This window comes from Nomia melanderi, chromosome 13 (genome assembly GCF_051020985.1).
Source record: "Nomia melanderi isolate GNS246 chromosome 13, iyNomMela1, whole genome shotgun sequence".
In the NCBI taxonomy this organism is placed as follows: domain Eukaryota; kingdom Metazoa; phylum Arthropoda; class Insecta; order Hymenoptera; family Halictidae; genus Nomia; species Nomia melanderi.
In genome coordinates, this window is record NC_135011.1 from 150,513 (window position 1) to 173,524 (window position 23,012).

A 23,012-nucleotide genomic window follows, 5' to 3' on the forward strand; every position below is an offset into this window, starting at 1 on the left:
CGAATGTCAATGGAAAAATGAGCGGGGCTAGTTTAGTATTATTATTATAGCAATTTATTCAAACGTCAAGTAAGAGATATATAGTTGTTGCGTTAATTTGCCAAGACACGATTCGACGTGTCGTTTCAATAAACGGCTTCCTTGCGACTTCTGTGACGAATGATCAGGAAACCGGCAAAATGGCTGAACATGAATATCGCCAGCAGACCGATCAGATCCGTGGTATAGTGGTGTGCCAGGTAACCGTATTTCTCGAGGACTCCGAGACCGGTGGATATGCAAGGCTCTTCAGGATCCGAAGAGCAATCTTCGGAAAAATAATTGTTTGCAATTTCTTCTCTCGTTAACGCGATCGAATGGAACGAATGTATAGGTACTTATGTGATCGATCAGCAGCCATTGAGTCAAAGAAACAGCCTCCAAGCCATAGTAGAACTGGGACACGTATTTCAGCCAGCCAATGCCAGGCGCCAAGTGGCTAGAAAGGAAAAAAGTGTGTGATTCGGATGAAATTGCTCGTCAACTTTTCTTCAAACTATTCGCTAAAATGATACGCTGGTTCCCCCCTATACTGAGACTGATCTCCACGCGGTCGGTTCTTCTCACCCTAGATGAAGATAGATTCCACAGAACATCAAGCCAAGAAAGTCCAATGGCACGGAGAAGAGGGAGGCAGTGTCTATCGACTTGAACGACGCTGATAGGAACAAACCTGTTCAAAGTATTTTAACATTCTTAGAAACATTGACCTCTCGGTTTATATCCGTAAGTGGCGGGGACATTTTCCTAAAATATTATCAGTCGTATTTGCGCCCTCACCGAAAGCGGACGCGGAAATCGCACAGACTACTACTGGCAGCGCGAAGTAGACCAATCCTACGAATCCACCGTTCAGTCCAACGATAGTGAACACCAATATCGAGTACAGCAGTGGTTGAACTATCGCTCCGGGTATCTGGAAATGTTCATCTTTCGAGTGATTTCTTTCGTAATAATTATCTCGAAAGTAATTCACGTTGGTTTAAGGATCCATCGATCAGAGACGATCGTGCCTCTCACCAGAACGACAACTTTGCTGATGTAATATGGCGCCGGATGATAAAGTCCAGCTGCTATGTCGCGCAGCAGGAGCGGCAATTCGCGTGGAAACGTGTAAAACACCGCGTAGTTAAAAGTGAACACCGTTTCCACGACCACCAGGTACAAAAGTCCCTGCATATTCTGTATTCCGCCCTGGTCCATCGGTTTTCCCGTGATTCCCACGTACGGGGAGGATATCAGCAAGCCTATGAACTTCAACAAACACGTACACGCGTTAGCGGATTTACAAAGTAATCGGAAAAGGAAACTAAAATGCGAGACGCACGCGTTCGCGATGAGAAAGAAACTTGTTGTACACTCACCAGGTAAGTGAGGAATCGCAAGAAAATCGAGGCAGAGCTTCTCTTGTAGTCGACGTACGTTCTCCAGACGAGCCATTCCAGCTGCGTGAGCGCTCGAGCTCTTTTAAAGTCGACGGGACCAGCCGGGACTTCGGAGAATATCGGTGGCAATCGATTAGAATCCGACCTGCTCGAGCAGGAGTACTCGATCAACTTGGCCACCCTTTGCCCATATTTCGATCCCTCGTATTGATCACAGATCCAGTTCACCTGAGAACAATATCTTCACTTTTATTTGTTTTCTTGTCTTCTTGTCCGTTGCCTTCTTTCTTCTTACTTTGCGATAACTCTCCGCTTCCTTTCCTCGAACTATAGACAACTGCGAGACATAGAACTCCGCGCTGTTGAAAGTTGGTGGACATCGAAGGTTCAGACTGAAAATCAAATCGACTTGTTTCGTTTCAATCGTCGTGGCACCTCGAAATCGCGTAGGTATCGCTTAAGAATATTGTTATTTTTAGTAGTAGGTTGTTCGAGAGGTACTTTCCGTTGGGTCGGTACACGATAGATGGAAACTAACTCGCGTGAAAGGAACGTAACTTCCGGAACAACCTGATCTCGTATCAAATAGAATTCTTTCGACCAAGAACGAGTCGCGGACCTGTCGAAAAACTGAGTGGCGTCGACCGACGACCCCTGGAAAGCGACTCTTCCGCCGGAAAGGAGAAGAACCTCGTGGAAAATGTCGAGCAGACCGGAAGCCGGCTGGTGCACCGAGCACACCACGATTTTCCCCCTTGCCGCGACTTCCCTCAGCGTTCTGACCACCGTCAACGCGCCGTAACTGTCCAGCCCCGTGGTCGGCTCGTCGCAGAACAAAATGTTCGGCTCGGTGAGCAGCTGGAAAAATGATTTTTTAACGCGACCTTGGTGGTTGGTATTTTCAATGGGTTTTCGACTTACTTGGACGGCTAGAGCCACTCTCCTTCTTTCTCCGGTTGACAAAGCGGATAATCTCGAGTCGACGCACTTGACCAAGCCGAGTTCTGCCAAGACAGCGGTGATCCTTTGTTTCCGGACGTTGAAGCGGATCCTTCTGTCCATCTTCATACAGGCCTTAACGACAAGCGATGAAAATAACGATCGAATATATCGAGAATTATTAGAATTCCCGTCGGGAAGTTCCTAACGTTGGAAGATTCTAATTTCAGACGAACCATGAACTCCATGTGTTCCAGAACGGTCAGCGATTCGATCGCTAGATCCATTTGCGGGACGAACCCCGATATCCTTATCATTTGCCCGGTGTCTATGGGCTTTCCATTTAGCAGTATCTCGCCCGTCGCGCTGCCTGCCGATTAAACATTGCATTTCTCAGTGGAAAGGTCTGGTTTTTCGTTGGAAAAGATCGCGACGTATTGAAACTATTCGGAAAATATCGGCGAAGAACGCACGGACCTTTGACCCGCCGGCTGATCGTCGCGAGCAACGTAGTTTTCCCAGCGCCGCTGCAAACCGAGAAGTTCTTTCAGTCTCTGTGTTGGCGGTTGTCGGGGGGCGGCGGGGCAGGGAAACAATTAACAACCCCGGCATGCCGAGCGCTCGTCATTTTTTCCGAGGCTTTACGCCGAGGATCCAATTTTATCTCCGTTTTCCCCGGGGCTTAATATTAAAACACGCCCGCCACTCTTCAACTTTCGCGCAACAATCTGCAATCAGTCTTGGACGGAATAACCGTCGGACGGATTTTTCCGCGGAGAATTCTGGCGAACGTTCCGATCGGAGCTTTCGGAGCCCTTTAACCCATTATGGACCGAAGCGATTCGATTCTCTTGTAAAGATCGTTACGAACTTATGACAAATCTTATGGACAAAGCGACCTCACCGAAGCCATTCGAATGTATCTGTTGCACGAAACGAAATGGTCCTTAATGGGTTCTCGTTCTATGGAACAACTTACTTCTTCGAGATTCAGATTTAAATGTAAAGTTCGTTTGAATCGTTTACCGATCGAAGTTTCAATATTTCCAGGGAGATTACCTTGGACCCAAGATGGCCATCAACATTCCCGAATGAACTATACCGTTAACTAAAAGCAGAAAAGAGTTTTTCGCTTAATGATTTCTTTCGAAATGCTCGAAAGATTCGGAAGAATCGATAGATTCGTTATACCTCCTTGCAACAAAGAAACGTATTCGGTAGGTTGCAGGCCGAAAATTGCTCGTATACCGCCATTGCTCGTTTTTCGAACCGTGTACGAAATGTTCTTCCACGTTAGACAGAAATCTTTCGGCAAAGTTTGCGGCAACGGCGGGTACTCTGCCCTCTGTGTCATCTGAAATAATTCCCCGTGTTTCATTTCCATCCTCGATCGTACGACATTTCGAAAATACTTGTAAACGTTCGCTGCAATCGGTCAATTGAAACAACAGAAAAGTTATTAGAAATCTCCTTGAGAAAACGGAAGAGAAAAGGAAAAAGATAAACGGTGACAGATGACAACTAAAGGACACGAATGCCTCTGATCGGCGTAATTACACAAGAATTCTATTCGCGATGCCGATCGGAGCCCTTCCACCAATACCGTTGCTCTGCGCGACTGGTGTAGGTCACCGGTTACATAAAGTACAGGTCCGGCTGGCCGCCATATTGGACCGGGTGGCACGGTAATTAGCTATTTATACAAGCTGACGAATCTGTCAAAGATCAGTGTGTGTGTGTGTGTGTGTGCGTGTGTATCTTCGTTCTACCTTGTCCTTAACCGATTCTCGACAATTCGAACGATGCTTTAATATCTCTAGAATCTTTATTTACAGGGTGCAACCGTACGAGGATCGATGGATCGGAGAAATAGAGGCCTGTCACGCGACGCGTCAAACCGCAACCTTCGAAGGAGAGAAGATCGAAGGAAGACTTTCCAACTTATTATTATTATTAATCTATTTTCCGAAAAGCGAGATTGTTCGTTTACTTACTGTTCGGGTGTGAAAGAAGATCATTCCGAGGAGCAGCGGGGAGCCAGAATGAAATACTCGATCGAGTCATCGAAACATCGCATCGATTTCCTCTTGTTTCGTTCGACGAAAGCCGATGAGTTTTCAATGAAACGATCTCTCGACGGCACTGATACCCGATGAGCCTCGCGGGCCACCCATTGATAGCTGGCTATATACTGTACTTACTTGCGGCTTCGCGATACACACGCGATTAGCGTTGCGTAACGGTGTTGCCGAAGAAGAAACCGTTCAACGTCAACATTAACGATCGGTCGATCTTCCGAAAGGGAACCGGGTCGATCAACCTTCCCCTTTGGAACGATAGTTACCTGTGCAGTAATTTCGACCAAGTTATTTCTCATGGAAGATCCTCCGGCGAATCGAACGATTTGCTTTTCCGATCGGTGAACGGATCGACGGACGAAGACGACCGAGTTTATGGTAACCGGACGCGAGACGTTGTTCGCCACAACGCGACACCATATCGCGAGCGGTTTTGCGAGGGAAGAGGCGACGGTGTGTGTCTTATATGGAACGATGGCTGCTCGTTACACAACGAGACCGCGGCGCGACGGACGCGATCGCGACTGGAAGGATTACACGGGTGCACCAGCGGAGAGAGAACGCTTCGACGCATTCCGTTGCGGATTTTCAGGTGCACGCGGCCCCGAACGGGATGCTCGTCCATTTCAAATTTTACATTCTTTACCAGGTTGTTTTCCACTCACCGTTTTGCAACTGTCGCGCCAATGAAATTCCCAAGCCTCGTTTCAGGTCACCTTCGTTTGGTTGGTTACTTGTACGGTAACTATTCAAAAGTGTTCGATGGAAATTCTACTCGTCTACTTGCCTAATTGTACCATTAACATTCCAATTACACGTTAGCGTCGATCCGTGCGCGAGGATGGCACACGTGCCAGGGTCATCGCATCCTCGGACTTTGACCTACTTCTCAAGGGTGTTAAGGCATCTTGCCGATGCCGGGAACCCATGTCCGTCATCGCCGCCAAAGGTGCGACCAATTCCAAGAGTGACGAACGTTAAGGTTAGGCGTTTCGGCACCCTTCTTTTGTCGGTCGCTTAGATCCTCGTGCCCCGTTGCCGATCACTCGAAGTCGTCCAAGCCGCGATGCGATAAGGGTGTTCTGGAAGGATCTGCCCACGGAGTGGGGAAGATGACGAAACCTTCTTCCGATCGTAGGACCACGGTCAACCTCTTGGCACATTTGCCCTGGAACCTTTACAGTGATCACCGATCGGGAAAAGTTTCTAACGTGCATTATCGTCGCATTAGTGTAGATTGTAGGTAGACATTACGGATAGTAAGGCGACTCGAGGCTACTCTTTTCAAACGAAAGTGTACGCCACATCGGGACACCTATTGTTATTCGCGTATTCTCTGCTATCCGAAGCAAGTAACAAGAACAACAGTTTAGGGAAAAAGGATGCTTCTCGAATGAACTGTTAGCAATTCGGAAGAGAACCGAATCGTGCAAATATTCCGCGGTGCGTCGCGCAACGTGCGTTACGCGTTCCCGAAACAACTAATAAAATCGGGCGGGAAACTGTTCGAGGCGTCTTGACCGTACAAGGTGGTGCACGGTGGGCCTATGGTAAAATAACATTTGACGATCGCAAACCGAAAGAGAGGCCTCCCCGAGTACTGTAAGCGCGCGACCGAGCATCGTGGCAGTCTCTATCCGCGTCCGGTGGTGAATTACGTAGGTGCTTTGATAGTCGAAGATGTCGTTTAACACTCCAACAACATCGAAGTCGTTCTTAGAATCTCCAAGATCATCGAAGACGAGGCTAAGAACGCCAAACTGGAGTCGAAAAGAAAAAATGGCTTTACTGCAGCTGGTTGAAAAGCATGTCCACGTGGTTAACAGTAAAAGGACAGACGCGATTGCGTTGGCGTGGAAAAACGAAGCCTGGCAAAGCATTCATTCGGAAATGAAGGATAAATTCAAGATAAATAAAAATCTTACACAAATTATAAAGCAGTGGCGACGATTAAAGTACCAAGTTGGATCGCCGCATGGCAGCTTCAATAAAAAGGTGACGCAATCAGTTGATTTTGAATATTTCCAGCCGATCTATCGCTAGCTACTCTCGATACCAATTCGCTGAATCGATATGTCTTTGCATAGTTTAAATTGTTACAACAGAAAGTACATCTATCGATACCATGTATAGTACCAAATTTAACTATAAGAATTGTACACCAGATTCAAGCCGCGAGCCCGAGGGGAACCAAAGAATGTGATCTCGCGTCGAAAGTGCGGCAGCTATCGGAGACAACCGTTGAAAGTATTCTGCACGACTCGTTGGAGGCTGAGTATGTTTGTTAATTACTCTTGTTAATAACATTTGTATAATTTCATTGTCTTGCAATTTCATTTGCTCGACTGTAAAGATCTAAAGTTTTCCACTGCACGCAGCGGTTTTTCTTTCGCCGAAAGCAATAAAATAACTGAAAGCAATAAAATAATTTTCTCTTGAAAATTAGTAGAAGACGAATAAGATTGAGTTAAAATTTAAGTATTTTCAGGAAAGGTGAAATTAATATTCCCGCGAGAATGACAACGCCAACGCGGTCATCTCGCGAAGCTTCTACTGGAGAGGGCGATGCGACGAGCTCCGGTAGTGTAACGCCATTAGTGTATGGTGCCCATTTGATCGAACAGTACTTGTTGGGCTTACGAATTTTTCAGACGGCTACAATGCAACGCGCAGTTAGAACCATGACACGGAATATGGCTTCGCTCAGGTATAAAATCGTGCCTTTCTCGCGTTTCTAACGACCAATCGTACATACTACGCGTCACTATCTTAATGTGTCTTTTCGTTCGACCCCGGCTTTTGTCGCGACTATCTTGCACGACGTTCGCCCGAACGTATAGCACCTACTTACACCTTGCCCCCTGATTCTCTCGTCGAAGAGACAATTGCGTCTCTGCCGCGTGTTTTCGAATGATCGACTGTCGAACCATCGTAGAACACCTCCGGGAATTTCGAGGATTTTGAGAATTTTAGCAGCTTGCCAAACTCCCTGTAGGTCTACCAAAATTATGTAATACTTGCAGATCCCATTAGTACAACATTTCAATATCATTTCACATACCTTAACGTTGCACTTTATTGCATCAACTTGTTCAGACACTAAATGCATCCATGATGTAATTAGCCGTTGTATTTTTAACTGCTACTGCCACCTCGAAGTTTTCTTTGGCAACCTCAAAAATTATGAGTCAGTAATCAAGCGGATCTCCCAATTGTTACAGCCAAGCGAGAATGGTTGGAGAGCGTGGTTCTGGAGCTGGCAAAGGTGGCGGCGGTGGTGGTGCCATTCGTGAAGCCGGCGGTGCCTTTGGTAAAATGGAATCCGCTCACGAGGATCAGTATTTCTACAATATGGTCGGTACAATAATCCGATGCGACAATCGTGTTTCGAGGAGTATTATACGAAAGGTTTTTTTCTCCTAGGATAAAGACAAGATGCAGAAACTGAAAGAAGGTCTCCACGACGAGATCTCTTTCCACGAAGAACAGATCAAGCGCCACGAAGAAGCCATAAACCGTCACAAAAAGAGAATCACAGAGATGAACCACCAGTAAACCGGTTAGGTTGTTACAGTATCCTCTGAGATAAAGTGTGAAGTTATCTATTAATAATATTATACTTGTTACTTTTATTATATCGCTTGTACTTTTTCATCGTGTCTGTATCTTTTTCTTCTTTTTAATTATAGTATTGTCTAATAAACTAAAACTACGTTACTTGTAATACGCGTTAAGTACATGAGAAAAGACTTTGAATTTCTCGTTGTTTGCTGTACCATACCTGATTTATACGTTGCACGCGAACTAATACAATAAATATCGATTACTTGGATTACTCTCCGCCAGTATCCGTATTCAATTGTCTTTTACTATTCGCGATAGAAAGCGACAAAATTTCTGTCAGATTTAACAGTGTTAAGACGAGTTTCTGCGAAAAATTAACGATTCCCCGCTTTATCGAACGCAATATGTCTCGATGTATTTTACGATCGTCGATGCGTAACGCTAACAGGTATCGTATCGTATAATTCGGTATCGATTATCGATATTATTTTTCATGGTTAGGTGAATTTATTAAATAGAATTGGTGCGTGCAGTTTGAGAAATAGTTTTAGGTTCATAAGAAACGCGTACAGTGATTCTGCTGGGAAGAAAAAGTCGGACGACGGTGGATTCGAAGCTGAGCATTATTATAAACAGGTAAATGCTTGAAATAAGCGAGGCTACGTTGAAAAATAAGTATTCACGAATAATACTTGTCAGGATAAAGAACTGCTGGTACTGTTGAAACAAAAAATGCGGGAAGAAGTGAAGTGCATGCAAGACGAAGTGAAAGTAATGCGCAATAAAATGGACGAATGTAATCGTAATATCGAGGAAAATCTCCGATTTCTGAAAGGTCTCGAGAAAGATTTATCGGCTAGCGATAAAGAATAAAATCCTGCAATTGGGTATTTATCTGTATTCGTTCTAAACGGACGTGTCACGAATAAGAGATTATCGCACGTTAACGAATTTAAGATGTCGAACGTCTGTGCGCAGAGAATTGAAATGTCCCGCGGTGTCGCTGGTAGCTAATAGTTGGGGAATTTGCCGCGCAGAGGCGCGCGCATCCGTTGCAAAATGGCGGCGGCGTGGGGGCTACGCGAGTAGGCCGATCGACGCGCCCTCAGTGTCTCGCGGTTCATCGATCAGTGTGGTGTGTGTCGCGTTGTTGCTCCGGTGGATTTTTTTGGTGGTTTGTTCCTGCCTTGGACGTGTACGCGTACCTCTTTCGTTTGGGTTTCTCGAGCGGGGAACGCGCGCGCGGTGTCGATCGAGGCAGGGGGCTCGTGAATGGGCCCAACGGCAACCAGAGAGGACAAAATGCAACCGAGGATATACTGGATTCTGATCAGTACGGCCGTCATTCTCGCGGGATGCAACGCCGCTACCGAGGTGAGTGCTGCTGCTGCTCTTTCCTTTCATCTTTCTCTGTCCTGTCACGATCGCCTCCTCGGCGCCGTTTTCCTTTCCTCTCTCCGGGCCGAGTTCCCGGAACGGGATTTCATCCGGGATATGCCGTCGTACGCGCGCGTTCCAGCAATATTTCAAACTCTGGATCGCGCTGCTCGTTCCCGATGCGCACCCGAATGTCCCAGCGCGATTTCATTGCTACGCGAACAAGAGAAATAAATACCGTTGGCGTACCTTTGCGAATCCTCGATTTCGAGAGCATCTAGAGAATCGCGAATGTTTGCTGTCAGCGTACGCTTTCCTAGGACGGATAGGCAGAATTTTAAGGTGCGTGTTGTGATAGGGATCTCGACGTCAGGCATGACAGCTGGGGGTACGAGAGTCGTACTGTACGCGTTTGTACCAAAAAATGATGGTCGGTCGGTGTTGTTGGCTTACCGTTCTATCGATGCGTCGTCTCGGACACTGCGATCCCGAAGGACACCGTGCTACGCTAGACGCGGTTCCCACCTTTGTTGTTTACCGCGGGTATTCCGTGAATTTGTTTACCGGACGGACGGCCAGGAGTGGCACGGCGGATAGGGCGACGCTTGGTCAATATAGTATAATGGCAGCATGGTTTCCCGTTAATTGTCGGTTCTCGGAAGGTCTCTCGATACCCCTCGGGAAGCGTTCTTACCCGATGTCTCTCGTAATTGTACGAGCCGTCGAACGATGGCGAATCGTGCCCATATTGTTGCCAGATTTCGGCTTCCGAGCAGGGAAACGTTGAAGGTTGGTTGGCGAAAGGTTAATAATTTGTTCGTCGGAACGTAAACCGAAAGCAATAGCGGTAGATCCAGCTGGTGCGTACGTGCTCGTTGCTCCCGCAGAATCGCGAGCCGCGCACCTTTGGCCCATCGATTAAAGTCGACGTCGAGAGTTTTTCTTTTGGAAATAGAATTGGTCGAAATTGGTCGAAATTGGTCGAAATTGGTCGAAATTGGTCGCGCGACCGCAGTACCAAGGGATTAGTGACTCATGCCCGAGGATTTGTTTGCATTCGTCGACCCTCCGGTTTTGAGGGCAGCCTCCATTCGAGGCACGCTCGTGAATCTCCCCCTGCCCCCGTCGTAAATAACAAGGTCAGAATTGTTGACGAGAATGCACTTAGGTGCGCGGCCGGTCCCGCGGGACGCCGTTGAATTTATTTTCTCTCTGTGTGCCCCCCGTGTATGCCCGGTTTCTTATTTTCCCTCTTTCCTCTGCGCTTTTCCCCCGTGGTTCCGGCTGGTTTGTATACAGACGGCAGCGTGTACCAACGGGTCGACGGTTGACGGTTTATTCGGCTCGTAAAACGGCCGAGCTCGATGTAGAGTAGTCGCTCGGCCATCTCGATGCGATGGAGCGGCGGGGCCCCGTTTATAGGTCGGCTCGAAGAGAACCTTACGGGAGGAAAAGTTGCGAGCGTAATCGCGCGCCGGTGATTAGTATAATCGAAATCTCGGCGAAACAGGTCCGCGTTGAACTCGAGCGCAGCCTGCAAGCGCGTATACCGGGTGGTCCATAAATTACCGCCTAACCGGTTTCACGGAAATTTTTCGGCTGTTACGGGATCGAAATGCCGGGGTAATTTATCCCGAGCGGATGGATCGAACGATCGGAAACGACGGACGTTTCGGGAATCGAAGGTTTCGTTTAGTCATCGTCGTTGGCGTACTATTGTTAACGATGAATTATTAATTGGCGCAACGATTACGGAGATTGGTCGGTTGTAACGCAAACCTCGGTGCGCACTTGTCGGACGGCACCGAACACGCAGCCGCTCGGTTTTATTAGATTTGCGAGTGCGGTTGCGGCCACGGGATTGTTGGATTAGCAGGATTTTGTTGGATTAGCGAACGCGATTGCGGTCGGCGCATCCAATGTTGCTGGATCGTCGATGGCGCGGTTGCGGTTCCACTTTTGTTTCGTTTGCGAGCAGCGGTTGCGGCGCGGTTGCAGGATTGTTCTATTAGCAGAATGCAGTTGCGGTTTTGATATTGTTGCGCTCGCCTCGCCTCGCCTCGCCTCGCCTCGCCTCGCTCGCGAACCCTTCGCTGTTGCTGTTTCATTGTTTTTACCCTCTTCTCCGCGCGCTCGTTGCTTCGCTCGCTCCCGAACGGGAGCAACGAACGAGTGGAACCGAACCTTTGAAACGGAGTTAATCTAAATCGCTCCAACGTTACGTATTTCTCATTTTAGAATTTCCATTCTTGAAAATACTTCTAGCCAAGGTTCAGCTAAATTCGTCGCAATTGAATTGTATCGAGTTAACGAACGGAATATACCTTCGCGTCTCAATTCCTTGCCGATAGTCGAATAAATCCGAGATCGTACAGCGAGGGGTTGAAACGCAACAATAGGAGAGACGTAAAAGATACACCGTGTCGAATAAAAAGAATCCTGCGGATCGATTGGCCCGTGTCGATGTCCGAGAAGAATGTCGAGCAAGGAAAACGAGAGTCGGTGCTCGGAAAAGGGGGAAAAAGGGGAAAAGGGAAAAAGGGAAAAAGGGAAAAAGGGCTGCCGAAAACGGGACAAGCACCAACGGGGGTGGTTGCTCCAGTTTCAACAGCGGTGCTGCTCCTCCTTCCGAACGAAATTTATCGATCGTGCTTTACGCCGGATGAACCCCGCTCCCCCTTTTTTTCTTTTATCCATTTCCATTTTCCATTTTTCTGAAACAACGTCGACGTCGATGGGAACAGAGGGTGTTAAAAAATAGGGTCGTACGTTTCAAGGGTTTACATCAAGTGCAACGGTATTCGAATGTTGAAAATGAACATTTTCTATGAACGCGAATACGAATCGATTGGAGAAGCGTACAATTCGTTTCTGTGTCTGGTAATCGCTTGAAATTTATCCAATTCCGTCACCATTGTTCCCGTACCGTTAACATCGGCAAGAAAATTCCGATACACGATTAATAGGATTACCGTTAGATATCTAATATTGATACTCCAATGTAGTTGATTTTTGTCGGTGGAAATTTTCGAATTTCCTCTTTCCCCAAACGTCTTTCACTCCTACCGAGACAAACGAAAACGTAAACCCTTCGACTATCGGGGACCCTCTTTACTCCAACAGCCGGTAGCTTGCTCGATTCGCGGATCCCGAGGATGGGGGGATTAATTGAATTCATTTCAGTTAATTATTGCGCGCGAACAATGAACGACCGGCCATCGCGTCCCGCTTCTGTCGAGCGCAATTCGCTGGAATTAATAAACGATTTCTATTTGCGTAAAGTTGAGCGTGTATCGATAACTTGAAAAGGCATTAGCGGGTTCCGTTAAACGAATAATTTCCCCGAGATTTCTTGGTTTTTCTATCTCGATGGTTTTTCGCTCGCTCGCTCGCTCGAAAAAGAGAGAGAGAGAGAGAGAAAGAGAGGGGTTACGCGGTTGCCAGACCGTTAATCCGTGTACAGACCGAGGTTTACTCTTCATTTGCGTGGCCCGTTGTAAATCAGAATTGTATTAATATTTATGCGGCGAAGATAAAGCTCTCTGGCCGCGCGCACGGGTCGCGCGATCATCTCGTGTAAAGAGTCAGCGCGTTGTCACCGGCGGACGGGGATAACAAATGTTTAGCGTGTGATTCACGTGGACGTCATTGATGTTTTTAAAAGGCGACATTTCGTGTTGCGGCGATCGGGGCGTTTCTGCAGCCAGGGAATCTCGTTGGATGTTACTTGCTTACGGACGATCATTTTCTAGAGTATCGAAAGCTGTGCATTATACATCGGAGAGCGAAATAATAGAAAAGAAGAAAAGCGTGTGCCGATGTTTATCTCTTTATTTGGTTATTTAAACGTTGAAATTATTCGTTTGCGACTGTCGAGTGTGACGACGTTCGTTCTGAAAGGGTTAACGGTTAATTAGCCGTTTGCACTGGAAACGTTGGACATTTCCCGATGAGATATGGACAAAACTCTTTGAAATGAATTAACGAGAGAACCTGGAAATGGAGGGAACTTTCCACTCGCAGTTGCGATAAATCGTTTAAAGTGCGTTTACGCCGAGTCGCATTTTCCAATCGCGCGCCCCTTAATCCCGATGAAAACGAGGGTCGAAAGTTTTAAGCCGGCCGGGGATTCCAACGGACGATGAAATATTCGGCGAGGCGCGACAGCCTCGCGACAGCCTCGCGACAGCCTCGCGACAATCTCTCGAGGCGGGAAATGCATTCCGGGCGGTCGCGTTAACCGAACAAGGGACAACGTATAAATATGCGTATCGCATCGTATCGTATCACCGCGGATTCCTTACGTAACCAGTCAATAAAGAAATCGCAATGTTTGCGCAACCGCTCCTCCCGTGCGCCGCCATTTTCCTACTGGATGCCATGTTTTTTTCACTAATGTTTCCGTGAATCTTTGACTCGTCGTTCAAGATTGTGGGATACGTCTACTATATTTTGACCGATGACGAGTCGGCCACGAGGAAATTGTTTATTTTATCGTTGAATGTCGCGAATAAAATGAAATTGGACGATACAGAATCGTTGGAAGCAATTAACGGAGCAGCAGTTTTGAAAGTTTCTTCTCGGCGAAACGTCGTGTCTCCGATTCGCTTGGAATAAACCGAATGGATTGCCGGTTCCGTGGCAGGTATCTAATCAACCCCGAAGAACGTCTCGGTATTAACGGGTTCCAGCGCGAATAATAACCGACTTTAACGCGAAATTTCCCCGCTTGTTCCCCGCTTGTTCCCCGCTTGTTCCGTTAATTATTTGCGCGCCCGTAATTAATAGTAGCAGGCCACTTTTAATTCGCCAAGTTTCCCGGGAATCCCGTGCGATCCCGCTATTACCGAGAATCGAGCAGCCTTCCTTTACACGCGTTTTACGTTACGTACGTCGAGCCGCGACGCGTACGAACAATTTCGTCAACGAAAAGTGCAACCGTTAATTCCGATAATTCCGTCGAACGTTTGAACAATGAGTCGTCGTATCGTTGGAAGTTCATTCCGTCGACCGTTTTGTCGAGACCTCCCATTGTACGATACGCGAACAAAAAGGATATTTCCTGTACGGATACGAATTGCCGAAGCAGCGGTTCTCAACCTGTTCGATTTACTCGACGATTTGTAGAAAATCCGAAGCTGTTCGTCTCGTCTTACGGGGCGGTTAACGAGCGTGTTCCTTGAGAATTTAGAGGCGCGTTCAGCACGGTGTCGCGGAGACACGGTGGAACGGATTTATTAAGGGCCGAAGAGGAACGATATCGGTTGCCGGAAAATGCGGCGAACTCTTCCAAGTATTCCGGAGAACGCGTTTATCGCTTCGACAATTTGTTAGCGCGAGAGTGCCGACGAACGCGAAACGGTCGCAACGCGGGAACAGTAACGAGGGGGAACGGTGAATCTTTGCGACACGGCTCAATAAATAATTGCCCGAAATTCCTGCGTCGTGTCCGCGGCAAAATAAACGGCCGCCGGGACGGGGGGATCAGGCTCGAAGCGTGCCGCGCGAGAAAAAACGAGATGCTGCTCGTTAATCCGTCTTTATTACCGAATCGCGAGGATCTCGTCGCGCGTAAAACGCTTTTAACTGCTTGTAAAATACAAAGTCTACGATAGCATCTCGTTTCGTTGGTTACGATTGGTTCCGTTAACCGCCAAATAAATAATGGAACAAAGGGCTGGCGGATGTTACTTGGACGAAACGAAGGGGGATCCTGCGCCGAACCGCGGCTGTCATTTTGCCAAACAATATCGCGCAATTTTCCGCGAACCTTTCAACGGTACGCGCAAACAAATAAAGGGGAAAATTTCGAAAAAAAGAAGGCTATAAATAGAAACGGTATAGAATTCTTTGAAAGAATCAAAACAAAGCGTGGAGCGAAATGTTTTTTCCCGGACAGTGTTTTCAATGGAACCGAGTTTCGGAAATTCCCTCCACTGGCCGGAGGGAAGGCGCGCGCGATTCGCGCATCGACATTCTCGGCAATCCGAAGATGTCGTTTCGTCGTTTCGAAATTCGCTGAAAATGTCGTAAAATCGCGGCACGTGGAAACGTCTCGTCGAGTTTAGCAACCGAACAATTTACTCTGTTTTATGCATTGAAAAATGCAATATTCATCGTTGAACGCACGATTAGCTGGCTGCATTATAATCATTTTCGACCGCTTCTCGTCGCTCGATTCTCGAATTAATTTCATTTCTATCGGGAATTTCCGTGATTATCTTCGCAAATGAACTCTCCTCGAAAACGAGTAAATGAAAAAACCAGCTAATAAAATTGATTTTCCGAATGTTTTCGCGTCGAGCGAAACGCGCGCAACGATCTTTCGGTCGAAATACGCGTATGTATATGTGTGTGTGTGTGTGTGTGTGTGTGTGTGTGTGTGTGTGTGTGTGTGTGTGTGTGTGTGTGTACGGCCGTATGTACGCGTATAGACCGCCGTGGTTAATTAAAATCCTCGTTCAGTCGCGCGTCTTTGGCTATATCAATTTTCCGCTGGCGGACGATTGGACGCAGCGGGTTCCTGTTCCCGTTCCCGTTCGCGTTTGTTTATTAATAATTAATTTGCGAACGGCGCGCAGCCCGGATCCCGGGGCTCTTTGTTTGGAAATTAGAATGCAAATCGGTGTTGGACGAGGGACGAGGAGACTGGCGACGATGTATAATCAATCTCTCTCCCCTCTCCTCCTCCTCCTCCTTCTCCTCTCTGTCTCTTTCCCTCTCTAGAATAGTCTACGTATCTTTCGGCTTTTCTGCCTTTCTGCCTTTCCTCCACAGTTATATCTCATTCTCTCGTTTTACTTCTATCGTTCTCTGTCTCGGTCCTTCTCGCACTCTTCCTTTCTCCCTCCATCTGCGCGTAAACACAACTACGTCGACTGTTCGGAATTTTGAATGACATTACGCATCAATGGGGGTTGGTGGGGCTACAAGGGAGAGCAGGCACGGTGGGTCTACTACGTGCCACCGGCTAATGTATTCCATTCTAAATTCCGATCGGTAGAGATCCCGACAACTGCCTCGCATCGCGTCGCGAGCCCACAACCGAAATAAACCGAAAGAGCTCTCTTTCTCTCTCTCTCTCTCTCTCTCTCGATCATTGATCGAAGGAGAAAGGCAGAGCACACTGTAAACAAACAGCAGGATTCGTCGTACGCGCACGATTCGCTACGAATCGATCGATCGCGTGTACGCGAATAATTGTCATTGGATCAACGACATTAGGGTTCTAGCGTTTTGATCATTTCCTTATTTCTTTTTCTCCGCTTTTTCCTGTTTTCCATGCGGAAATGAAAATTGATAGTGTCCAGAATTGAGGGAAACGGAGACAGCGACGCGTAATTAGGATGCATCTGGGTGACAGAATCGATAGTTCCCCGGGATTTATCCGATTTCCTTGTCGATTTAAATCAAGACTATCGGCCAGTGAAACAATAATCCCCGTGGCGTCGTTTGGTTAGGAGAAAAAGCAAGCTAAAGTGGACGCAGCAAGCGACGCGGACCCTCGAATGTCCAACAAGGACAGTTCCGAAAGTCCAAGAAAAGTCCGTTCTGTTGAAATATAAATGTTATACGCAGTTAGCGGCATCCTAATAGAGATTTTTCGTACGAACGGTGGTTTAGAAGCCGAACCATTCGTTAGAGATGAGCGAAACTCGATCGTAGGTCCGCGCAAAAATGGCGAAAACGGGACTCCGACAGGGGTGGCGTAAAGGAGAAAAACATTCGCCTCTCCCTTTGACTAAACGGGAAAGGGGGAAGGCCCGAGGAAAATGGGCTCGGGGTTGGGAAGGGGGACGGAAAAGACGACGAGGAAAGTTGTCGCCCGCGGGACGAACGGGTACAAGATGGATGAAACTTTTTCCGAGCCTCGGGGATTTCCCGCGAAAGCTGGGAAGTAACGAGCAGCCAATTTCCAGGGGACACTGTTCCCGCCATTTTTCCGGCGGGAGTTTGGAACGATTTCCGATTCTTCGAACCGCGCATTCCGCGAACGGAACTGGTGAATCGCTTTTACGTCCCCGATGATTCAGATGGATTAACGCGTCGAATGCCACGCGAGTCACCCGATCGAACCAAATTACTGTATAGTCGATTCGATTAAACGACGATTATGCGCAAACCTTTCTATATTATAAATAACACCTAATGCGCTGACTGATTCAGCCAGATGAACGCGCGACAACCGCAACACTTACTTACGAATAATTTATTGGAAAAGAGAGGAGATTGTAGGCATATTCCAAAGTATAACGAACGAAACTAATTTTATTGAATCGAGTCCGGCCGAAGTTGCTCGTCGATAAATGTCTTCTCGCAGCGAAATGACGTTTCAGCGTGCGCCAGTTCTGATCCGATTACAGTGTTTACATCGTTATTAGATTGCCGCGTTAACGCACGCTTAATTAGCGATGAGCAAACGCATAGCCAACTACTATTATTACTGATTATTCTAAGCGGAAGCGGAAACGAGAGATTCGGATTTCTCTCCATGTTCCTCTTATCAGTTTTGTTGCTTGGAGTTGATATTGCAGTTGATAGGATTGAACTCGTTCTAAACCAAATTATTCTCTAATTCGATCGTACCAGCCATAGATGGATTATTAATTAACTATTATTAGTAATATCGTGGTAATATCGTGGTAATAACAAAACAGCGTGCCTATCTATTGGAAACGGTTTCAAACGATTACCTCTTTAGCAAGAAGGAAAGTAATGTGAATAATGGAATAACGATAAATCGATTCGATCCGTTTATCGGTACGAATTACATTTCGATGCATGGATCGTCGAAGCAGCTGGTGGATAACGAGGCTCGAAATGAGCGAGCGAAGAGTTAAACCCATCCGGTATCAAGATCCCCGGGAAAGCCAGTAGTCCAAGATTCTGTCCAACTAACTCGAGCCACGGTGTTCGTGACGGATAATTACTGGTACGCGAGCGGCAAATTTAATTCGTTCGTCAACCGTCGCTCCAATTTCTTGTTACACGAATACCACTGGAGAACGAGTAATTACTCCCGCAAAAACAAAAGGATCGCCGACGACGGCTGCTCGGAGGAATAAGCAAACCAGAACTCTCCGAAATCTGGCTATCCGGCAATCTGAATTCGTAATACCCACGGTGAAACGACCAATCGTTCTGCAAATGCTTTTCTTCTCTTGATTCCGCTCAATTCGTTTATCTTTTAAGTATTGCGATTGAAAAGACTCGAGTCGCGATTCTTCGACTGGAACATTTTCAACTCGACGCTAGAACAATTTGTTCCATCTTCCGTTTTCGGCTTTTAACATATCAAATTCGAAGTTTTCATTGCGAAAAGAGTTGGTGGTTCCAGACGAACTATTACACCGTGCTGGTTAAATACGAAGAAAAGGAAGAGAGAGAGAGAGAGAGAGAGAGAGAGAGAGAGAGAGAGAGAGAGAGAAAGAGAGGTGCTTATTAAGGGCACTTGGCGTTCGAACGACTTCCTCGAAATTTCCTAGAATGTTGCTAGGAGAGGAGGCGGGGCCGTTTCGATGACGCATTGCACGCGGAATACTTGAATTTCACGGGAAAATTACACTCTGACCTCGATTTTGCACCACCCCTCTTCTTTCTTGGTGTTTTCCTACGCCCTGAAAGGTGGTCGCGTGCCCCGCGATTAATCACGATACAAATCGACCCAGTTGCGATCTCGGAACGCAGGGCCGACTTTAACGACCGGTTGCCGTTATCGACGATCATCTAGGGTTTTTCGGTGGATCTCTGGCAATTATTTGATTATCTTCGATGGAATATTGGTAGCAGCAGACTGCTCTCGATAATTGGATAAATCGACGTGTAATTCGATCGGCATGTTATTCGACGACAAACTCGAATTGAATTCGCATTTGAAAAGCAGCCAACGGCACCAGGGTCAAAGAAACCTGACTGATTTCGAAAACGAGACATCGGAGCGTTTTCATTTTCGAAACCGCGAGAAGTGGCTAAAAAGGTTAGCGTTCCGTCGCCGCGGAGCATTGATCAAAAGTGACCCAGAAAAGGCCTCATTCGTTAATCTCATTTAATTTTCATCGTTGCCGCGCTCAAAGCACCCCGAAAAAACCTGTCCCCGGCCTCTCGGTCGGTCCCTCTCTTTTCAGCTGAGCCGAAACCGACCCAGAAAACGCTTCCTTGACCCGGTTCCCGGCCGCTTTTCGCCGCTTCTCGCCGCTTTTCGTTTCCCCCGGGGTTACGGAGCATCGATAGGGAACCGACTAACGGGGACAGTCTTAAGAAATGGATGAATCGTTCGCTGAATACCCATCCTATTCGAACGTTTGAACGGTTTTCTCGCTCCCGGCAAATATTAAATTCTATTTCCAACGAATATTTCTTGGGCGTTTTCAACGCAACGCCTTTTCCCTTCTCTCCCGTCGACGGGAGTATCATTCAAACAAATTTCATTCCTATTCTTACTCGTTTATTCTCCGCTGTTTCTCATTCTCTTTTCTCCGCCGAAGTCGGGGAATATCCCTCCAGTGTTCTTCTTTGTTCTTCTTCTTTGCGATACTTTGGTTTTATCGCCAGTTCGATTTACGCCTTTTATTTAACAATCTATCTTCGAGCAGGATTACGTCGATGGGGCGAAGGGAGGGAACGTCTGACGGGTTTCGTCGTGTTCTCGAATCGTCGATCGTCCAGGTTGCGGATCACTGTAAATTGCACGAACGCGCACCAGCCGAGCGCCGATATGGACGTTGATCGTTCGTCCGATCCACCTATGCACGCCTGTCGCCCATCAAAATTGTTTCCCCGCCTCTCTCGAAGGTTTTGCAAGCTACGAACGAGCGAGTCTCCGCAGTTTAATCGGCATTGTCGCGCGACGAACGTACGCAGCTGCGTATCGTTGCATCACTGCCACAGGATTTTTCAACAGCCCGGCCGCGGAGAGTTCCGTGGGAAGCGTGTTGTGTCTCTTTTCGATTTTTCAGCCGACAGCCGATTCCCACCTGCGCGAAATCCTAAGACGGTAAAAGTAGTCGCGTGGAATCGCGTGAGCGGCGGCGGCACGCGTGTCCCACGCACCAGCCTCGTAACCTCGAATCGTTTGGAGCGATCGAGTCGTGCCGGCAGCGCGCCGCGCCGATCTATCGGCAAGAATGATTTCGATGGTCGGTTGGAGCAGCGTGTTGCCTCGGAAACGGCAACAGTAGTCAGAGTCCCCCCATTGTCTGGGGAGCCGACAGACTTCCGTGAGCCCATTAACGATCGTGACCGCGTATCGACACGGTGCCCGGAGAATCTCGTTCCACGAGAACCTTCGACCCCGTCGGAGTTTTCGGGTTACGGGAGAAGACGAATCTGGAGCGACGTCTCTCCGGGGGGACACGGGCAACTTCCGCGAAACTTTGCTTCGCCGGAGAAATTTACGGACGGCTCCCCTAGACGTTCCCCAACTTTCCGGCCCCGTTACAAGATTTCCTCCCTTTGGCCTCGGGGCAGGGGACCCGGGGGAGCGTACCTGCGGGGAATTGCCGACAGTGGTTCTCAAACTGCCCCCGACTATGGAATCCGTTGGAACTGCTGCGGACACTCGGTTTCGCGATCTCGAATCTCTCGACCGGAGAAAACATTTATGTACTTCGCCGCAGCAGCTCCCTCTAGTCCATTCTCGCGTTAATTTCGATCGATGCAGTTTCGAAAAACTCTGAAGGAAACTCCTGGCCGCCGGCCGAAGCCGTGGAAATATTGGCGATATTCTCGAGGTTCCAGGGATTCTCGATATTTTCGGGATTCCCGTGCGCACTTGGAATCTCGAACATTTGAATTTAAAATATCTCTCTCGAAGAGCGCCAGGCTACCGGAAGAATCGTCTCCGTGACTCGACCCATATTCGCGTCTCCTTCCGCGATCGTGTAAAGCCACTCGTAACGGAATATCCAGTCCCGGTAAAGATTCGCCGCGCGCAACAAGGAGAAAAAAAAGAAACGACAGAAGGGAAGACGGGGGAAAAAATGGTACATTTCCGCGAGAATGTTCTACACAGGGAGAGAGTACGAAGCTTCCATTGTGTCGCGACGCTCGCAAACGTTATCTCGTTTTCCCGTTGGCCGGTTCCTGAAAAAACACCGAGGGAAATTTAAGCGGAGCTTCGCCTTTCGGAGATAGTCGGTTACTAGGATCGTACTCCTTGTAAAAGCAGAGAACCTGCAGCGTTTCCGGAGGAGACCGCGTCTCGAATATTGTATTGGAGTTTTGCAAATTCGTTAGCCGAATTTCTTTCCTTTTCCCCGGTTCTTTTGAACGCTGGAACTTTAGAAAGCTTCGATCCACTCGATAGAACGGAGTTGAACCTTGATCGGGACCAATTACGAAAAGAAGAAACCCTTTGTTTCGCGATGCAACGCCACCACCGGCCACGCGGACGAAAGAAACCACCGCATCGAATATTCGCTAGGTTGAAAGAATTTGCAGCCTTTTTCAACGGAATCGAACACGTTTCGGGTCTCGCGGGACCAACGGAAAAAGGAGAACAATGCGTCGAGAAACGCGTGCGACGGTCAGAGTCGGGTCTCGCGTTCGTCCAAACGAAACGATTCATTAATTTTAATTGCGCGAAACGTAATAACGAGACACGCGCCGCTCGTTCCTGGATTTTTGATGCACTCCCGTGCCCTCCTACAACACCCCCGGCCCCTCTGGCCAGCCTCTGTCCGGTAATTGTCGTTTCTAAAGGCGGAACGATTTAATCATTTGAATCGCGCACGCTCGCGCGCGGAATTAACGGCCGCCGTTCTTCATCGTTTAATTCGTTGAATTACCCGGTCCGAGGGGGAGCACGGTCACGAAATTTTCTAAACGGAAAACGTTCGTTGCTCGCCCGTCGAACGGAGCAAATTTCAATTAGAATATCGCCTTCGAGCACCATTTTTTCGCCTTTTATTCCCTTCTTTTCGCCTATCACCCTTCCTCGTATTTTATTTTTCTTTCCAAGCTCTCGATGATGTTTTATAGTTTCCCTTGGCACGTCCATTCGTTGGACGGCTATTATTCGCGAAAAAAGCAGACTAATCAGCCGAATAAAATGAAATAAACTCCGAAATGAAATTCATTTCGCGCGATCGACGAGGAACACTTCGCTCGTGGTCGGCGTTAAACGAATTTTCAATCGGCCCGTTTGATCTCCCTCTCTATCTCTCTCTCTCTCTCTCTCTCTCTCTCTCTCTCTCTCTCTCTCTCTCTCTCTCTCTGTTCATTTTTTTTCATCGCGCAGAAAAAAAACGGGAAAAAAGGGAAAACAGAGAAATAATTCGTGGGGTTGTTGACGAGAATTCAATAGATCGTCGAGCCGCGCGCTATTAAAGCCGGTGAAAAAGTACAATCGCGTTAAATCCGGACTCGATTCCGGGGGGCATCCATAGATTAAATTGAACCGGGCCGATCGAATTTCCCGCTGCTTGTCTAATTTCGTTGAAACTTTTCGACGAGTGCCTGTGACGAAATGTACACTGTGCGCGCGCGTGCGTGTGTGTGTACGCAAATGCGTGCATTTCAGAAGCTTCTCTGGGGGAACATGTCATTGAGATATTGCAAAGTTCGAAAGTGAAACAGCTCGAAGATCAAATGGGTCTGTAATAGGGAATTCGGAACAAAAAGCGACGTAGGA

General features: G+C 47.7%; 3 protein-coding genes across 8 annotated transcripts in view; 2 read left to right on the forward strand and 1 right to left on the reverse strand.

Moving 5' to 3' along the window:
* Nucleotides 1-31: 31 nt before the first annotated feature.
* On the reverse strand, nucleotides 32-7,571 carry bw (brown). 5 transcript variants are annotated; one of them, XM_076373278.1, is made up of 17 exons: nucleotides 7,503-7,571; nucleotides 7,293-7,438; nucleotides 5,229-5,616; nucleotides 4,358-4,707; nucleotides 3,555-3,788; nucleotides 3,423-3,471; nucleotides 2,841-2,890; nucleotides 2,600-2,733; nucleotides 2,346-2,498; nucleotides 2,044-2,282; nucleotides 1,720-1,816; nucleotides 1,404-1,652; nucleotides 1,060-1,293; nucleotides 820-955; nucleotides 607-712; nucleotides 378-478; nucleotides 32-307 (listed from the first exon to the last, which is right to left on the reverse strand). In XM_076373278.1, exons 4-17 carry the CDS (start codon nucleotides 4,425-4,427, stop codon nucleotides 126-128), a joined length of 2,034 nt encoding a protein of 677 aa, XP_076229393.1. In that variant the 5' UTR covers nucleotides 4,428-4,707; nucleotides 5,229-5,616; nucleotides 7,293-7,438; nucleotides 7,503-7,571; the 3' UTR covers nucleotides 32-125. The 5 variants fall into 5 exon arrangements, with proteins under 5 accessions (XP_076229393.1, XP_076229394.1, XP_076229395.1 ...); XM_076373279.1 differs by lacking the exon at nucleotides 5,229-5,616; XM_076373280.1 differs by lacking the exons at nucleotides 5,229-5,616; nucleotides 7,293-7,438; nucleotides 7,503-7,571 and adding an exon at nucleotides 5,107-5,130.
* Nucleotides 6,107-8,165, forward strand: LOC116431422 (uncharacterized). Of its 2 annotated transcripts, none has more exons than XM_031986798.2 (5): nucleotides 6,107-6,436; nucleotides 6,607-6,716; nucleotides 6,921-7,148; nucleotides 7,663-7,795; nucleotides 7,865-8,165. In XM_031986798.2, exons 1-5 carry the CDS (start codon nucleotides 6,122-6,124, stop codon nucleotides 7,994-7,996), a joined length of 918 nt encoding a protein of 305 aa, XP_031842658.1. In that variant the 5' UTR covers nucleotides 6,107-6,121; the 3' UTR covers nucleotides 7,997-8,165. The 2 variants fall into 2 exon arrangements, with proteins under 2 accessions (XP_031842658.1, XP_031842659.1); XM_031986799.2 differs by having other exon boundaries at nucleotides 6,930-7,148.
* A 934-nt stretch (nucleotides 8,166-9,099) lies between these two features.
* The window catches only part of Sdc (Syndecan), an 85,367-nt gene continuing 71,454 nt past the window's right edge, over nucleotides 9,100-23,012 (forward strand). Inside the window, exon 1 of the mRNA XM_031986739.2 lies at nucleotides 9,100-9,379. Within this exon, the coding sequence (XP_031842599.1) occupies nucleotides 9,278-9,379 (102 nt within the window). The 5' untranslated portion in view covers nucleotides 9,100-9,277. The remainder of the gene's footprint in view (nucleotides 9,380-23,012) is intronic.